The sequence below is a fragment of the Labeo rohita genome, chromosome 14 (assembly GCF_022985175.1).
Source record: "Labeo rohita strain BAU-BD-2019 chromosome 14, IGBB_LRoh.1.0, whole genome shotgun sequence".
In the NCBI taxonomy this organism is placed as follows: Eukaryota; Metazoa; Chordata; class Actinopteri; order Cypriniformes; family Cyprinidae; genus Labeo; species Labeo rohita.
In genome coordinates this window covers 31,800,381-31,819,547 of record NC_066882.1, presented here as the reverse complement: position 1 = coordinate 31,819,547, position 19,167 = coordinate 31,800,381, and the positions used below count along the sequence as shown (strand labels likewise).

The window sequence follows — 19,167 nt, the reverse complement described above, 5'->3', positions numbered from 1 at the left end:
ATTATTTTCACATGAATGACTAGGTTTTCTTATCCAATTTAACTTCTGTGTTTGTGTTGCATTTCTCATCAAACAACAGTGCCTTTTGATTTCTCTGATTGACTTTGATTTTTGACGCTGATGAAACACCAGGTCGTAGTTAACCAGCAAACCTAACAACACATTCAGTCATCATCCTTGTCCTTCAGGTATGTTCTGTTTTAGAGCGGAGGGAGGATGTTCAGTTTAGAGCACAGTTTGTCCTTGGTCCTGATAGCACATTGGGTCAATAAAGCCATTGCTAAAGCACTCCCTTCAGCCTGAGCTGACTAGAGCTAATGCTCTAACTAATGCTAGACTCAGCAATACACTGATTGGCATGCAGTCATAATGAATAGAGGAAGCACGGCCATTGAGACAGTAATGTGGCCAGTGTGTTAATCCATCTCCCGTATCACACTGGCATACTTATTACTGCATACTGTGCCTGCAATCTGTAAAAACATTTTACAGCATATTGCATTTCAAACAGTATGCTATGTTGTAACATAATCTTACGATCTCTATATCTCTGTTTGTTCAGAAGTGTAATAAACTAAGCTGCAGTTTTAATCAAATTGTTTATTTTTTCTTTGTGCAGGCAGGAAAATCCCTTTTTTGCTTTCTTCACATGACTTGTAATTAACAAAATGGCAAGTTTCCTACTTATTTTTTGTTTTGGATTTGTGTTGGATTTTATTCTCCCTTTGTATGCAGTATTTTGTGGCCATGATAAAAAAAAAAACTATATATATATATATAATAAAGTATAGTAGGTCATGGTAATGCATAGAATCATGCATGCAGAAAACTGCACAGTAATCTGTACAGTCTATAAATAATGAGAGTATTATATTAGTGTAATCATTCACAGTCTTTGTGTGAATGCCTCCGCTTCAATCAGTAAAGTTCTTTTCACTTTGCATACTTGCAGTTTGCTTATTACAATAAACAAATTTAGTTCTGTCATATCACAAGCTGTAAGCTGGGATGTTCGAATGTAAGATGTTCAAAATCTGCACCGTTTTACAGCAACCCTTAGATAACTATAAACCGGCTATACATTTTACTCTGATAATCACAGTATTCACCAAAACACCATGAGTAGCGTACTACAGTAAATACTGCAATTGTGAAAGGGAGCATTGTATTATGCAGCCATTTTGGTGCAAAAACAGAACTTGAAATTACAGAACCTGGTATTTTCCAGTACTAAGTCATAACAAAAATAATAATAACCCCCGTGTAAATTTATAGAGTAGCACTATTGCTGTGGTAACAGTAACTGCTGTAAGTATTTTGGTGCAAAGTATGGTTACCATAGTTAACACTACAAGTAAACAGACATTCTGGAAGTCAGACACAACCCCCCAGTGTCCTTTCACTCATGCGTTAACAGTGAGGCGCCGTGGTTTGGTTTTTAATAGTATCGCTTTTAGCAGCCTTTCAGAAAGCCCACAGAGAGCAGATGATGCTGAAGCGGAAATTCCCTGCTGCCTGCTGTCACATCACTTCCTTATTTCTCTCTCAATAGCAGCCATTACAGCGTGTTGTACCGTCAGGTCAAAGACATAAAATCACCCTTTTAAATAATAAATCACACTCTAGAGCTAGGCATTTGGCTAAATGAATTATTTCCATTATATTGTAATTAGTTTGTAAAGGTCAGACATTTTAAACATGTTTATTATTGTGACACACTGAGCATCACTTCCTACTCTGTGATGTCTTGCATGTCAATGAAGGGGTTTATATTCGAACTTCCCCTCCTGTGAATAACATCACATTACCACGCTGCTGTACACGTTACATGGTCTGGATTTAGGAGTGAAAGACTACAAGAGGATTTAAACTCCAGCTGTTGATCAGATTTGAAAGGGTGATGGAAGGAAGTTCACAGTCGTCACTGTCAGAAGAGGACTCTTCCAGCAAAGAGCGCTCTTTACCTGAGGAGGAGAATGAACTGCAGCCTGAGTGCGTATTATTTTACCGTCTTACACTTTAAACAGACGTCAACAGTAGCTGTCAGTAGCGTTAGAAGATTTGTTTTAAAAAGTACAGTAACAGAAAGTACAGTCAGTTTGTTAGAAGAAAAATGTAAACAGGAAGTAGGGACTATTTTTGTTGTAATTTGCCAGTAAAATGTGTTATTTTGTATGATAGTACAGTATGTGATCCTATTACAAAGTCACATGTGTGGCAGTTAAAAGAGACATGCAATAGGTCTGTATGATTATCATATTCGCAAACCATGATATTTACTTGAAACTACTTCTTTTGTTAGTGTACATGATTTTCAACACTTTAAATCACACACAACGCCTTTAGTGACAGTTTCACCAATGAGTTAATACAGAATTACCCTAGTGGGCATGTAAACTTAACATTAACCCTTTAACTTTCACCCCTAAAAGGAGAGCTAACGAAAAAAATATTTAACATTAAATTCTTATTAGTAGACATCTAATAAATAGCCTCATGCACTTTACTTTTTTTTTAATTTATGTTTTTTATAAAACTCGGTTGAGATGTCAGTCCATGGTAAATCTCGATTTAACTTCGAAGAACTATTTCATGAGTTATTTTACAATAATAATCATTCCTTTAACTTTATTAGTATCTTGGATACATCTCATAACCTTCAGTGTCCACAAAGTTAAAAAAAAATATTTTTAAGTGTCTGTATAATATATATAGTCGTAAAGCAGCATATATGCTACTATGTTTTAACTGACACATCACGCATGATTCAGATAATTATTATAAATGAACATTTCTGCATTTCTCATATATTTTGCTATATTTCTGTTCTTTACCTCCTGTTCACAACAACTTTATGGTTTCATCCCTACTTCCTTGATTGCTTGTTTGACCCTATTATCTGATGACTGACCAGCACCAGTCTCGCTTCTGTGTGACTGACTGAAGTTTGTAAACTGCTGCTCTCACTTGAAAACCTGAAATTCCCATTGCTCCATGGAAACAGCAGACACAGAGATGGGGCTTTACAGCTGTGGAAAGATTGATCTCTCATCTCTTCCTTTTGATAGATTTATTCCCTATCAAAGTTATCTCAACCGTACAGTACAGATATCAGTTAAAGGGTTAACGTAACTGTTAACTTGATGATTTTTGGGTAACACTTTATTTTAAGGACTGATTTTCACTACTAACTAGTTGCTTAATTGTTAATTAATTGATTATTTAATTGACTGTTAATACTTAATACTTATAAGCCACATATTATCGTCTTATTCTGTATGACCAGATTTTAGATCTCTTAATTCTACCCTTTACCTTAACAGCTACCTTACTAACTATTAATAAGTAGCAAATTAGGAGTTTATGGAGGCAAAATTGTAGTTAATTAGTTAATATTTAGAATTGTTCTCCAAGCTAAAGGGTGACCGAATTTTGATATATTCATGCGACGTCCTGAGGGAAAATAAAAAAAAACAAACAAAAAAACAAAAAAAACGATCCTCACATGAGGAGGGCAATAGTATCAGAAACACCCCAGCTCAAATTTCCCGGAGCTTTACCAGTCATTTTCATTTTCTTTTTATAGGGCCTGGTGATGTGTTTGTGTAACTTTTATTAGTTCATACTTTGTCACAGCTTTGCGTGAGTCATTCATCATGAGGCTGTAATGAATTATGGGAACATTTGCATAACAGCCGTGACATTATTTTCGCTGCTTCAGATTCCCCATCTGTCCAATACTGTATTACCACAACAGCAACGACAGCACAGTGTTGTTCCCTATGGCTATGAAAGAATAAGGCTGTCAAGAAAAAGTGTTTTAGCTTTAATGATTTGTCTGATTTAGCTTCTCATTACCCATTCAAATGCTCATGTTACTGTGTAATTATTGGTATATAGTACTGATAATGAATATTATGTATTTAATTTGTAATTATTTTGTGGAGCAGCTTCGCACATCATAATTGTAATTACTGCAGGAATGACTTTCATCAACATGTAATATGTAACTAATTACACTGTTCTCAAAAGGATCTTCACAAGAATAGCAAAACCTGACAAAAAAACATTCCATGAGCAAACGTCCCCACGAGGAAAACAACTTTATAAAAGGCCCTACTGATGTTTTATTTCAATTTTGAACATGCCAACAGCTATATTTGAAGGTTATGGTTAGTCAAGAGTGAAAGGAACCTTCATAACAGGAAGCTTATGAGAAAACAAGGTTCGAAATGAGGTGTAGTACTGAAAACATGACAAAATGTGCGTGTAAAAGGTAGAGTCAGAAATGGTTACAATAACAACAACAGCAACAATACTAAAATCAATGATGAAATGAAGAGTTCAGATGGAAAAGCCCCTAAATCCATCTGACGCATTTCTTTAAAATTAGCATTTCTTTCTGGCTAATTTTCTGTAGGTTTTTATGTAAGTACTGGTACTTCTGATTGGGCTGAGGCTGGAATTTTGCGAGTTTGAAGTAAAAGTATTTGATGGACGTACAATATGTGTCAGGAGCATTCACTCAGTATCATTATCTCATTTTTGACCGAGATGGCTTTTAGCTGGTTTTGCATCTGAACTCTTCAAATGTTTTTACAAATGTTAAAAGAAGAAATGTTTGTGTGTGTTGTAGGCAGGTGGAAGAAGCGGCACAGGGGGAGTCACTCCTCTCTGGTGAGGAGCAGTTAACCCTCATCACAGAAAGCATGTCAATCACCTCCTCTGATGAGGAGAAGCTTCAGCTCCTCAACAAAAACACTGAACTCCGGAGACTCAACAAAGAGGTAGAATAAAACACCAGCTGTGACATCAACCATACAACTCAGTTTCACAATTGTCTTACAAAGAAAATAAAAGGAGAATTTTTAGAATTAGAATTCAAATTTAATTTAGATCCTTTTAAATTAAAAAAAACAAACAATCATACTTTCAGTTTCTCCAGAAGGTATCATACTTTGACCAAATAGAAAGCAAATACTGTTTTTTCCTCTGTTTGCATGTTAAATTATTTTTAATTGAAGGGTCCCTTGTATTGTATCTATATAATTTACTCATTACAGACTGTAACCATTTTTTTTTTTTCAAGAAAGTAAGGTGTCATTTTTGCAAACAGAATTTTTTCAAGTGTTTTGTGTATAGGTGGCTCAGATTTACTGTGTTTGTGGGATCAGATGTCCTTACAATGATAGTATAGGTAGCCAAAAGCTCTTATATGGACACTGGATTAGTAAAGGGCCTTAAAATGCAGAAAGTTTTCTGTTTGAGTTTAGGGGAAGTGTAGGGTTAGGATACAGCAAATACAATTAGCTCAGTGTGAAAACAACAAAGTCAACGGAAATCCCCGCACTGATACAAAAATGCATGTGTGTGTGTGTGTTTGCATTTGTGTGTCAGCTGATGAAGCTGAACGAGGAGTGGGATCACATCTACCACAGCACGAGTGTGGGCCTCCAGCAGCGTGTGACGGCCCTCGAGGAGGAGAGCAGGGCCCTCAAACAGCTCAACAGCCGACTGCTGCTCAAAGTAGAACATGAACAGGTATGTGGGCAGAAACACGCTTTTAAACTGTTACGGCACAGCTGCTTTAAAGGCCAAGCGTGTATTTTTAGAGTCTCTACTGCCACTACACAGAATTGCAAATACTGGTAGTTTACCTAGCAACACGATCTGCCAACGGTTGGGTAAACAGTCCCACTCCAAACCCACATCACCAGTTGGACAGGTTTTTTTTTTTTGTAAAGGTAGTTCTACCTGATTTGAGTCTTAACATGATCTGACTCTTCACTAGAATAATCTGAGGTAGTCTGGTTGATTTAGTCATATCAAATTATATTTTATTAAGAAGATTACAAAAGTGTTTACACTGGGAATTCATTAGCATTTATTCATGTATGTATGTATGTATTGACGTCAGCCATAAGAATAGTAATGAAATCACAAACTGAGCTGAAGCACTGAATAACATTTCATATGCAAGATTCAAAATCTAAAATGAGGCTGCTAACACATTTTACATATCTGTCTTAAAAAACAGTGCAATTATGAAATGCAATAAGTGTAATAAATAGAATAGTGACATAACTAAACAGGATTAAACTGAATCATCAAAGAGGAACAGTGATGGCAAAATAACAAATAAAAGGAACTATGGAAAAATCATTAACACTTTAGTGTAGGGAACAATTAGTTACTTATTACCATGCCTATTATTAACATATTGGCTGTTTATTAGTACTTATAAAGCCCCTATTCTGCATGAACATATTCTATATCCCAAATCTTCACAACTGCGTTACTAACTATTAATAAGCAGCAAAATAAGAGTTTATCGAGGCAAAAGTCATAGTTAATGGTTTGTTAAGAGCATGAACTGGACCTTAAAATAAAGTGTGACCATAACTTATTATGCCACATGATCCAGCATTTTTTTTGGATGGTCCTGGAACAACAGTCTTATTAGCCAGTCAGATTTTTGGCTATGGTTCTGGTCTTTTACGGAGTTATGGTTTAGAAATGATGTGGAGCAGATTTAGAACTGCATAACCTGATGTAAGGTGCACAATCCCTGGTTCTGTGAGCGACGGGAAAAGCAATATGTGTGATGAGTCACCTCTCACCTGATTCATTACATCTGGAGTGCTTTATATTTGAAGAAAGCCAGAGGATATTGGAGTAATTAGTTCAGATCGTTGCTCTGCAGTCATTGCTCTACATGGTGGAGAGGCAGGACTATAAGGCTGTTTTGCAGGCTAACACTGATCCCTGGTGAAGCTCACATGCTGCAGGATACTAAAGCTCAATAACACACCGCTAAAGACTGACTTGAGGCTGGATTTATGAACAGCTGGATGAGGTCGAGGCCCTCGTGGTCTACACCGGTGGTTAGCCAAGTGTTGGTCATTATAAACCAAGTCGGGATGACGATTTGTCAGTTATAAGTAACTCAACGCTAGAGGTCGTGGTTACACAACACATACCCTGAACTCCTGAACATATCGCAAACGTACTTTGAACCTCACCAGAGAATCATCTTTATAAGAAGGGCCATTTTTGGCTGTATTGGACTTGTGTATTCTCTGTTTAGGGATTTTAAAAAGCACCTGATACCACCTGATTAAGGTTTTACATTTTTGATATGCATATGTTGTGTAGAAAAAAAAAGCAGCATAAACATTCTGCTAAACAATTTTTTGTGTTCCATCAAAGAAAGTCAGTCACACCATGGGCTTGAAATAACCTAATGGTTACAGAAAGGTTACAGATTTTCTTTGTGCAACTAAAAAGCTTCCAGCTCTAAAGAAGTGTTTTGGTTGTAAATCAAACCTTTATTTAAAAAAAAAAAGGCACATAATTGGTGTTTGTGTATTTTATGGAACGCTATGGTGTGACTGATGCTGTAAATCACTGAGCAGACACTGAGACTTTTGCATGTTCATATATTTGTGTCTGTAGAACAAGAGGGAATATTATGAACAAACGCTGATGCAGGAACTGAAGAAGAACCAGCATCTGCAGGAGTATGTCAGACTGCTGGAGAGCCGACTGCACCAAACAGATCTTCAGCAGTGGACTAGAGGGACTCAGGTGAGCTTACTGAATCAGACCAGCTGGTTACAGTATGTCATGTGACTATTCTTTAACATTTTTATTGACTTTTTCTCCATGGGAAGACCCCAGATATCAGTGGCTCCTCAGACTCTCATCTGGTCCAGAGCTCGTCTAAGCCATCACTAGACGGGCGGTCGACTCCAGGGCTTCCGGTGTCAAAGTCCAGTCTCAGACTGGCTGGCATGGGAGTGGAGATGCAGTCTGACCCTGTGAGGGAGGTTCAGGATCTTAAAGAACAGCTGGAGGCGCTGCGGTGTCAGGTGAGCCATCACATGAGCATAACATTCAAAGTAATTTTAGAGAGTTGTAAATATACTTACATTTGCCATGTAAAGCTTGAACTTTAGACAACATAGTCAAAAAAAAAGTTTGCATATGTGGTTTTTGATGAGTATACATCAGGGTTTATGGATCATATAGTATGATGTAATGAAGGTGTGGAGATCAAACTTGAGGAGGAAAAAACCATCACTCTTATTCAAAGGCCCAAACTGAGCCAAATTATGCCGTTTGGTGTAGAAGCTGATATTTTAATGGCCAAAAAGTATAAATCCTGATAGCCTGTGATTTTAAATCAATAGGATCTTCACAATATTAACACTACATTGATCTTAGCAAGATGACATTTAAATGCTTAGTTTGATTATCAAGACATATAATGCAATGCTATACAAAGATGATAGAGAGATGAACAAATAAACTTACCTCAAAAACCTGATGATCATATTTGAGATTCACATTTTACCATGATTTTTCTAAAAATTATGTATAGATTAGCTAGGCTAAGCTGATTCAGTCCAGTAAGTGTTCATCTTGAAATATTACTAACATGAAGATATTACTAATGTAATATACAGTAATAATTACAATAATTGGGTAATAACTAGATACAAACCCTAAACCTTAACTCAGTTACCCTCCATTACCCAGTACCTCCGTAGTGTATACACAATTATTTAAAACTGTTTATTTTATAAAAATCAGTAACTATGTTGCAGCAAAAAGACATGTAAATCACAAGCTAAAGGTAGATGTTTGTACAATTATACTAAAAAAGCTTTTACTCGACAAAAAAGTTCATGTTTCAGTGTTGAGAGTTTAGAGAGCCTTCGAAATCTGCATATCAAATATGTGATTTTGGACCACAAACCCAGTCATGAGGGTCAGTTTTTTATTTTTTTTAATTGAGATTTATACATCATCTGTAAGTTGAATACATAAGCTGTCCATTGATGTATGGGAATGTTCGGGGATATAACAATATTTGGTCAAGATACAACTATTTGAAAATCTGGAATCTGAAGGTGCAGAAAAATCCAAATATTGAGAAAATCGCCTTTAAAGGAGAACTCCACTTTAAGAACAAAATTGACAAAAAAAAATTACTCACCCCCTCATCAACCAAGATGTTCATGTCTTTCTGTCTTCAGTCATGAAGAAATTATGTTTTTTGATGAAAACATTTCAGGATTTTTCTTCATATAATGGACTTGATTGGTGCCCCGATTTTGAACTTCCAAAATGTAGTTTAAATGCAGCTTCAAAGGGCTCTAAACGATCCCAGCCGAGGAAGAAGGGTCTTATCTAGCGAAGCGATCGGCCAATTTTTTCGGAAAATAAAAATCTGTTTACTTTTTAAGCACAAAAGCTCGTGTAGCACAGGCTCTGGGATGCGCGTCCACGACGCTATGTACTACTGAAACATGTCGAAAGGTCACGCCAAACTACAGACCCAGTGCTTACAAAGCAAACGCAAAGACTAAGGAAGTGCAAGTAAGTCAAACGCTGTTTACAAACAAAAAGGTACAATGATGTCAGACGATTCTGAAGTTGTAGGAGAAAATTAGATTTTCGCCATACTCTACCTTTTTGAGCCGGAGTACACAGACATTAAACTTAGATGTGATTTGTAGTGTCGTGGTCACGCATCCCAGAGCTTTTGTGCTTAAAAAGTATAAAAATTTTTATTTTCTGAAAATAAGAAGACAGATTGTTTCGCTAAGACCCTTCTTCCTTGGCTGGGATCGCTTAGAGTCTATTATATGGTGAAAAATCCTAAATGTTTTCCTCAAAAACCATAATTTCTTCATGACTGAAGACAGAAAGACATGAACATCTTGGATGACAAGGGGGTGAGTACATTATTTGTAAATTGTTGTTCTGGAAGTGGACTTCTCCTTTAAAGTCGTCCAAATTAAGTTCTTGGCAATGCATATTACCAATCAAAAATGAAAAGTTTTGATATATTTATGGTAAGAAATTTACAGAATATCTTCATGGAACATGATCGTTACTTAATATCCTAGTGATTTTTAGCATAGAAGAAAAATCTAGAATTTTGATCCATACAATGTATTGTTGGCTATTGCTACAAATATGCCCGTGCTACTTAAGGTTTTGTGGTCCAGGGTCACATATTATACAGAGGGCTCAATAGGGTTAAATATTAAACATTAGTACAGTAGGTAAACGATTTTTTTCTTTCAGTTTAGGGGTAAAATATTACATGGGCAGTTGCATTTATTTACTGTTATATATATATATAGTCAATTGTAAAATAGTCAAATCTCTGTTGTAGTTATAATAGATTTGTCTTCATCCATCCATCCACAGACTAAAATCTATGAGGCTGATTATAAAACAGAGCAGAAGGATCATGAGCGCATGCAGCAGGAGAATAAGAGGCTGCGGCGCAGGGAGGCAGACATGCGTCAGCAGATGGCGCTGCTGCAGGAGCAGGTGAGCACAGGAGAGCACTCAAACACTCAAACACTCAAACACTCACACAAACCCGCTCTACCCGGCTTCCACCACCGGGTGGCACATGTTACTAGCTAATCACTGTTTCCTATCAAGCACAGTCATCCTCCTCTGTTTGGAGTTTGATTCCTCCGAAACATATGCTGACACTTTGTTTTGATAGTCCATTTTTGACATACTAACTATGAATAACTTCATGTCAACTAGCAGTCATTAGAGTATTAGCAGCTGTCGTGCTTAATATCTGCTAAGACTTTATCGTGATGGTCCTCAACAGACATTCTACTGACTATAAGCAAATTTGAAAATACATCAAATGTCAACTTATTATACTAATACTAACCTAACAGTCTACTAACACTCTAATGAGAGTTAGCTGGCATGTACTTGCAGTAGATAGAAGAATATCTAGAGTGGACTATTAAAATAAAGTGTAAACAAAAGGTAAACACTGTGGCGCTGTCAGATGTTTGTTTTAGTGGTAAGTAAACTGAAAATGAGTAAACTAAGCTAATGCAACGATGACTGAATTCACAAGCAAAATATTAGACACTCAGTCGTAAATAAATAAATATTTTTAATGCAAGCCTTTTTTTCAGTAGAAAGATTCTATAAGGAAACTAATCTCTTTTTTAATCATAATGTGTAATCTGTAGATCACACCACAGATCACGTTCATCAGATTTCCAAGTCAAGATTTCCATTGTGTAACTTATATACTTAATCTTACTGCAGAAGGAAATGAGGTTCGGTAATTCCAGTAAAACTAATTGTGATGTCATGTGACGTTGAATGTGAGATGATCAGTGTTGATTGTAATGCAAAAACAAAACAATACATTTCTGTATTTGATTATGTTCCTTGAAATAGTTTAATAGTAAAACATTTTTATTTGATTTAATGAGTTTCTTCTGATGTAATTCATTAAATATTGTTAACAATTTGATGCAAAACAATAGTGGATTTAATATCATCATGTAAATTAAAATCTGATGGTAAAATATATGGTTTTACTGTAACCTTCTCCCTTCTCTTAAAGAACAATTTATGCAATTTATGTATTTATATAATTTAATTAAAAGTTTCTGTTCTGGTACTGTTCAACTAGTCGAGGCTGATATGTGATTTAGAAAGTAATTACTAATAAGTAATGCAATACTTTTTAGAGAGAGTAATTACTACAGTAAACTAGTTACACTGTAATTAGCTGATAATTACCTTGTCTTGTCTATTTTTTCTTTTATAAACAGACAAAGTGATGTGCACATTAATATTAATTGAACAAGTATTTGCAATATAATTTCTGTATGTAATGCAAAAACATTAAAAGGTATCAACTGCGCATGTACACTGTATCAAATCTGATATCTGTTAAATGATGATGTCCTGTTCGTTTTGTCAGCTGAAGGTGTATGAGGATGATTTCCGGAAGGAGCGCTCAGACAAACGCATTCTCCAGAGACTGCTGATGAAAAAATCTCCAGCGGAGAAAGACCCGGTTCTGGTGCATCGCTGCAACAACGAGCAGGACCGGCCCAGATCAGACCGGAGGAAGCACAGAGAAGAGCAGCGCGGCGGATACGTTTGTCCCAAACACTGCGAACATCACGGCCAGCTGGACTTCCCCTGAACGCTGACAGACAAATGCATTCATCATATTAAAGAAATGCATACAAGCTACTTTGTATCTTTACAAATAGTTACTTTTTAACTGTTTATTTATATGAGGTTCCTATTTTTTTACTGGATTATTCTTTCATATTGTTGAAAGGATTGTTTGTATAACGACTGTGTGGAAACTGTGTCTCAATATAAATCTGAACTGCTTCACTGACTGAAAACATGAAAATCAAACAATCCGTGTCAGACAGTAAATACTGTAACTCTTTATTAACCAATCTATTTGTTCTTACAAACCAACAGTACTAAGAGGAAACAATTTAAGACGTTTCAGCACCTTTAATGATAAGGAAGCTCATGGCCATTGGAATTTCCCTATACTGAGCTCATTCCTAATGACTAACTGAATATTATTATTATTATTATTATTATTTTTTTTCCAGGACATTTGCTCAGTTCCAAGACATCTCTGAATTTGTGCTTTCACTGTACATAGCCTATGTTACATAGGTCAGATTTGGTTTTGTTTGTATGTTTTTAGATTGTAACGCATTAGAACTGTCCTTATAATTACTTTTTTCAACTATTTTGTTTTAATAAAATATACATTACCATTGTACATGTTTGTCACCCAAATTCTTAACCGTCCAAATTCTTTGATTTACGATTTTACATATATATATATATATATATATATATATATGTAAAAGAAAGAAATTGCTAATAGCTATTTATCAGCTCTTCAGATAAAATTGGCACAAATGTTGACAATGCATATTTAAAAGTATCGGTAACACTTTATTTTGATAGTCCACTTTAGATCTTCTACTAACAGTAAGTAACTTTGCAACTACATGTCAGCTAGTCATTAGAGTATTAGTAGAGTGTCTGCTTAATATCTTCTAACACTCTTCTAAACTTTGCAAGTACATGTCAACTTATTCCACTAACCCTAAACCTAACCTAACAGTCTGCTCTGAGAATTAGTAGACATGTAGTTGCAAAATAATGAGAATTAGTTGACATGTAGTTTCAAAGTTACTTATAGTTAGTAGAATGTCTAAAGTGGACTATCAAAACAAAGTATCATATCATTTTTACTAAAAGGGTTTACTCTTTTTTTTTCTTCTTCTTCTTTTTAATATATATTTGAATAAAAATGTCTCTATAAAATGAAATGTGACCGAACTGGCAATAATTTTAGCAACATTTTTTTTTCTAATGAAATCTTAAGAAATAGAAACTATTTTACATTTTTTATTTAAATAATTAAGCTATTATTTTGTTGACCTTTAGACACAGTGTAAATGAAACAACTAAATTAATAGTAGGTGTGACATTGTAGGTCACATTCATCGGTCACGTACTGCGAGAGATAACAAAGGCATTGTGTTTTGAGTGAGTATTATCCGGGTACAGGTAAACACGAATCTTACTCACAAAAGGAAAAGCTCTGTAGTGACTTCCAAGAAATTTCCAACATCATTAGCTCACTAGTTCAGCATATTGCAAAATATTTGGCATACAATACTTACACACCCAGGCATGTGTGATAGGGTGGTTAAAAATATCTTTCTCTCTCTGATGTCTAAAGCTGTAAAGTACGCCATGATGTCACATTGGAGGAGGAGCCTGATTCTTAACTTATTGTATATAAGCACAGTTTGACAGTGAAAAGCAAGACATCTCAGGAAGAAACAGCCTGAAGAGCAGAGAACAGGTATTGGCTGAATTAGATATGATCCAGTTTCCATAATTTTCTTGATATATTTCTAATTGTCTTATATTGTTCTTTCAACTTTGTCTACAGCTTAAGACTCAGCACTAGGACATCAGCATCTTTCCGACTCAGGTGCGTGTCTTTTGTTGTCTGCACAAACTCAGTGAACTTTTGCAATGAAAATGAGCCTGTTAAACAGATGCTAATGCCTGATATGCATTCTAGCTGCCAGCATTTAAGAAATCTGCTAACGGAGGCTCACCTCCACCCTCATGTGTTTAAGAGTAGCATGTTCTTCCCATTTAATTGCTCATGGACCATTGCCTCCAGTCACTATAGCACTCTGTGTTCCTGCATAAACAACCTAGAATAAATTTGCCATGAATAAGTGGGGAGGAGTAGAGCCAAAACAAGGAGTTTTTCAGAGGTTGAAAAGGGAAATGCCTAAGTCAGACTGAACGTGGTTCCAAGTTTTATTTCCCATCTTCTGTGCAGATTATAAAAACAGCCTCTCTTTCCCAGTGGAGTTTGCACAGCTGCGCTCGAGCCCGAGAAGCAAATAAAGCTAGAGGCAAAGTCTTTCACACATCTCCAGCAGACAAGCGGAAGTTTTACTGCATTTTCAAACATGAAGGCAGACGCAGCTCAGATTCAGGCCCTGTACGAGCAGCAGGGGTACATGACGGCGATTCCTATCCTCAGTCCAGAAGAGCTGCAGCAGGCCCGAGACGCCTTCGCCGAGCTGGAGAGGAAACATGGTGAGCTTCAGTACTGCTGACTGACATATAAGCCTTTGAATTGAGGCTTGGGGCTGAAATAATGACGTTTTTCTTGTACAGGTGAAGATTACACCGCTTACAGCCTTCATAATATCCACAAGGAGTTCGACTGGGTGATGGCCCTCGCCAAGCACCCTAAGCTTCTGGAGGTGGTCACCGCGGCTCTGGGGCCTGACGTCATCCTCCTCGACTCCAGATTCATTTGTAAATATCCAGTATGTAACAAGCCTGCTAAAACCCAACAAAGCAACGGCATCATCCAACCGAACGATACCCGTAATAAGGAAAAGGACAGCATGCCGTTTGTGGCCTGGCACCAAGATATGAAGTAAGCAGAATTCCAAGGAAATGAAATGGGTTTTTGTTGGCTTAGATATCCATTCCAAGTGTTGCAATCATCATATGTTGGTTTTCAGGTACTGGGGCTTTGATGGAGGTCCCGTTCTGTCTGTCTGGCTTGCTCTGGATGACTCACTTGAGGACAACGGAGCACTGCAGGTTATTCCAGGTATGTACACTGTCTGTCTCTGTTTAAAACAGGGATCGTGTCACTTTGTCTGGTTTGTAATGTGTCTAAACTCTCCCAACAGGAACTCACCACTCTGGTCTTCTGCCCCATCAGCAAGCCAAACGAGCTGGCAACATGCTGAGCGTCAACCAGGAGATCCCAGAGGAGCTGGTGGAGACGGAGAAAGCCATCTTATGCCCCCTTCAAGCTGGTCAGATGTCTGTGAGTATGAATACTTGTTCTGACATTTGTTTACAGTGTCTGAAAAAACACACTACCAGTCAGAACCGTGGAACAAATCAAAACAAGCTTATATCTGAGTTTAACGTTAAAGTTTGCTTCTGTATTCAGATCCATGATGGACTTCTGGTTCATGCCAGCGATCCCAACACGTCTAATAGGAGGCGCTGTGGCTATGTGATCCGATATGTCCCTACATGTACTTATCCAATCCAGGTAAACATCTCACTTAGTTTACAAAATGATGGCATTTCACATATATGTATCTGCAGACATTCAGCTGGAAAAAGCATATAAATATGTGTTTTCCTGACAGGACCCTGAGCGTCCCAGGACTTTTCCTGCCACAGTGCTGGTCAGTGGTGTTGACAAATACAACCATTTCTCCTGCAAAACCTCCAAACTGTGACCGGCTTCTACTGATATCTTTATTAAAGACATGGTTGCTTTGGCTTTATGAACAACTCTAACAGTGTGTGTGTGTCAAATGAAACAGTATTTTAAACTGTTCGATCTATTTTTCTGTTACTACTATGATAAGTTGATAAGTTAATGACCAATGTATAATTTGAAAGTTTATATTTATATTTATATGCCATAAATGCATTTTTCATTAGAAAATTTGGGTATGTATCTTTCAGGCTTTTCAGAAAATCATGTGTTATGGAATTTTAAACTTGATGGTCTTTATGTGTCCTTTGACTGTTGCTTTCTGAATATGGAACTGATCTGAAATGCTCAATAAAATGTTCAATATTACCTCTCTAGATGTGTAAGTCATTTGCAACTGATTCAACAAATAGAGATATGAATAGAGAAATGACAGAGCCACAGCAACACCACATAATGCAATCTACCAAAAGCAGCACAAATGAACAACTATTGCAGCCACGTCCAGTGCAATACGGGTTAAGACATGCTTTTCCTGGGCGTTAAGTAATGTTGCAAATACCACTAAACTAACTACTGCAAACCTTAGTAAATCACTTTGCATGATTTGTTTAAATACTCCCATAAACGTAATGTCTAAAAGGGAAACTCCTACAAATGCATATACAGTAAGGTCCACAACCTTTCAGTGCTATGTTTCACTGTATGTCTTTAGTAAATCCTGACAGTAGCTTTTTAACGTCAAAAGAGGGTTTGCATTGATGTTAGTAATTCTGGCCCTTGGTCTTGAAACCTTTACAGACCACATAGAAATGTCTTGGACCTAGGTTATTTTGTGTCTTGTTCTGAATCTAGACGTACCGTTTCAAAAAAATGTGTTTCAAACACTATTTAACACAGTATCTTCATGTTCACTTCTCCTAAAGACACTAACCATTTGTGACATGAAGCTTTTGGTGGCGACATATGGGAAAATTGAAAATAAGGTGGAAACTACATGCCTATGATGTTTACATTTACATTCACATTTAATCATTTAGCAGATGTTTTTATCCAAATCCACTTACAAATGAGGGCAATAGAATCAATCAAAACAAAAAAATATAAGTGTTGTGATAAATTCCTCTCAGTCTAATGAAGTGCATGTAGGTTTTTTTTTTTTCATAATAAATAACAAGTTGATAGAAAATAGATAAAATGGATAGTAGAGGGTCATTATTTTTCATAATAATTATAAAGAAAACAGATAGAACAGAAAAAGAATAGAGAACATGAGCATTAGAGGGTTCACCTCACACCTCCAAGATACCTTAAAGGCCTCAAACCACTGGAGTGCAGTTTCTGAGATGCCCTTTGCAATGAGGGTTGACAGAAGGATCTGGTAGCTCATCATGTCAAAAGCACCAAAAACAGATGAGAATGAGTATCTGGAGTGAATTCTGCTCATTCATCCTGGGTATAAATTCTGCTAAGTATGTTGTCAACTACATGCCTGTCAACTACACTTGTCAACTAGCAGTCATTAGACTATTAGTAGATTGTCTGCTTAACATCTTTATTTTGATGCTCCTCAACACACGTTCTACTTTGAAAGCACAAGTCAACATCTTTATCATTAGTGTAATGACTAATGACAGTTCAGAATGTGATTAAATTCAGAACGTGTGATTAAGTCTTTTTAAAGATTTGAGGGTCATCGAGCACATCCACTGATTTCCTCATTCTTATGTTTTTCAGGTCAAAAACACACAGTTTGTGACTCTTTTCACATTTGTGACCCTGGACCACAAAACTAGTCTTAAGTAGCGCGGGTTTATTTGTGGCAATAGCCAACAATATGGGACAAAATTATCAATTTTTATTTCATGCCAAAACTCATTAGGATATTAAGTAAAGATCATGTTCCATGAAGACATTTTGTAAATTTACTACCATAAATACATCAAAAGATCATTTTTGATTAGTAATATGCATAGCTAAGAACTTCATTTGGACAACTTTCAGGTGATTTTCTCAATATTTAGATTTTTTTGCACCCTCAGATTCCAGATTTAGTTGGAAATAGTTGTTTCTCAGCCATGGAAGTTAACAATTGGTGAACAACGCTGCTGATTAATAGAAGTAAATGGGAGACCAGAGAAAATTTAATTTCACTGTTCCCATTTGCTCTAACAGCAATCTTCTAACATCATCACATTTCTACAACTGTCAAAAGAAGGTAAAAAGTAAATAGAGATGGGATTTGACAGTGAAAAGAAAGAACCACCTTGGCAGCAGTGTTGATTAGTTCACTAGTGTACTGTATCGCATGGTATAATAGATATACTTTAAATAATGCATATTAAATAACAGTAAGTAACACTTTAGTTTAGGGAGCAATTCTCGCTTTTACCTAGTTGCTTTTTAGCATGCATATTACTAGCATATTGGCTGTTTTTAGTCTACTTATAAAGCATTCTACCACATACCAAAACTTAACTACATTACTAATTATTAATAAGTAGCAAATTAAAAGTTTATTGAGGGCAAAAGTCATAGGTAATAATTAATAGTGAAAACCGATCCCTGAACTAAAGTGAGACCTGCTGTCACAACTAGCAACACCGGAAATTAAAAAGAAATATTATTTTGACTACTTTGAGAAAATCAAGATTAAGTAAAGTTAACACATACAAAAATAACTGTGTGCTGTAAAGAGATTTTTAAGCATCGGAACAGCATCACACTTAAAACAAACAGTTTTTGCATACTGTTTTGTTTTACTGGATAATGATTTTACAGCTGATTTTTTTTTTTTTTTTCAACCCTTTGTCTCTAAACACACAACTTCATTCTAACAATGACTTTTTGGTGTATGTTCCAATCAGTTCAACAGGGATAAAATCTAACCATAATTTTTTCACACTTAATATGCAGCTTAATTTGGAGTTAATGATACATTAGATAAGTAAAAATTTCCAAACTGACATTTTTGATGAATACACATTCTTTAAGGACCATTATTCATACATATTGCCTCTGTATCATGATTTCCCTTCTATCATGCAGTAGCCAATAAAACCCTGCCATAATATACATACAGCCTAAAATTTCAATACGCTAACACTAATATTTTCCAAATCATGCTGTACTCATGGTTACAATAATGTTTCATTAGTTTACTTTTATGTATGTATGTCTGTATTAATTATTGTTTGTTTATGGAGTACACATTCTTTACAGTAAACAAGCATCTATAACTTTGCTTTTGCTCTCAATTATTTGCTGAAAAGCAGTCCAGAAGTATTTTGAAACCACAGATCATTGATTGTTTGCCCAAAGGGTCAAACAAAATGGCAAAACTTCAATGTTGTGCTTTAGTGTGTCGCTTTTGCGTTTTTGTATTTTGTTTAGTTGTGGTATACTATTTTCTTTCTTTCTTTTTTATACTAGAGTTGCTTATTTCTCAAAATTAAAATAAAATTGATATGTGCTAAAATATCATTTAAAAAAGCATCATTTTTGGAGTAAATTTGAATACAATTTAGTGTTGCCAGCCT

General features: G+C 36.0%; 2 protein-coding genes across 3 annotated transcripts; both read left to right on the top strand.

Annotated features, from left to right (window-relative positions):
- The first annotated feature begins 1,575 nt into the window (after positions 1–1,575).
- si:ch211-153b23.7 (trichohyalin) lies at positions 1,576–12,610 on the top strand. The gene is made up of 7 exons (XM_051128180.1): positions 1,576–1,992; positions 4,637–4,787; positions 5,398–5,541; positions 7,456–7,587; positions 7,674–7,871; positions 10,225–10,350; positions 11,774–12,610. Exons 1-7 carry the CDS (start codon positions 1,901–1,903, stop codon positions 11,999–12,001), a joined length of 1,071 nt encoding a protein of 356 aa, XP_050984137.1. The 5' UTR covers positions 1,576–1,900; the 3' UTR covers positions 12,002–12,610.
- A 1,012-nt stretch (positions 12,611–13,622) lies between these two features.
- Positions 13,623–15,991, top strand: zgc:174917 (uncharacterized protein LOC565650 homolog). Of its 2 annotated transcripts, none has more exons than XM_051128183.1 (8): positions 13,623–13,711; positions 13,802–13,843; positions 14,207–14,469; positions 14,551–14,818; positions 14,907–14,998; positions 15,081–15,220; positions 15,350–15,454; positions 15,555–15,991. In XM_051128183.1, exons 3-8 carry the CDS (start codon positions 14,340–14,342, stop codon positions 15,645–15,647), a joined length of 828 nt encoding a protein of 275 aa, XP_050984140.1. In that variant the 5' UTR covers positions 13,623–13,711; positions 13,802–13,843; positions 14,207–14,339; the 3' UTR covers positions 15,648–15,991. The 2 variants fall into 2 exon arrangements, with proteins under 2 accessions (XP_050984140.1, XP_050984141.1); XM_051128184.1 differs by having other exon boundaries at positions 13,678–13,711; positions 14,234–14,469.
- Positions 15,992–19,167: the final 3,176 nt, after the last annotated feature.

Bases quoted from the DNA above. Each gene is read 5' to 3' on its own strand.
- si:ch211-153b23.7 (XM_051128180.1), top strand. From the start codon at position 1,901: ATGGAAGGAAGTTCACAGTCGTCACTGTCAGAAGAGGACTCTTCCAGC. The intron at 1,993-4,636 runs GTGCGTATTATT...TGTGTGTTGTAG, and splicing joins GAGAATGAACTGCAGCCTGA to GCAGGTGGAAGAAGCGGCAC. The intron at 7,872-10,224 runs GTGAGCCATCAC...ATCCATCCACAG, and splicing joins TGGAGGCGCTGCGGTGTCAG to ACTAAAATCTATGAGGCTGA.
- zgc:174917 (XM_051128183.1), top strand. From the start codon at position 14,340: ATGAAGGCAGACGCAGCTCAGATTCAGGCCCTGTACGAGCAGCAGGGG. The intron at 14,819-14,906 runs GTAAGCAGAATT...GTTGGTTTTCAG, and splicing joins GCCTGGCACCAAGATATGAA to GTACTGGGGCTTTGATGGAG. The intron at 15,455-15,554 runs GTAAACATCTCA...TTTTCCTGACAG, and splicing joins CATGTACTTATCCAATCCAG to GACCCTGAGCGTCCCAGGAC.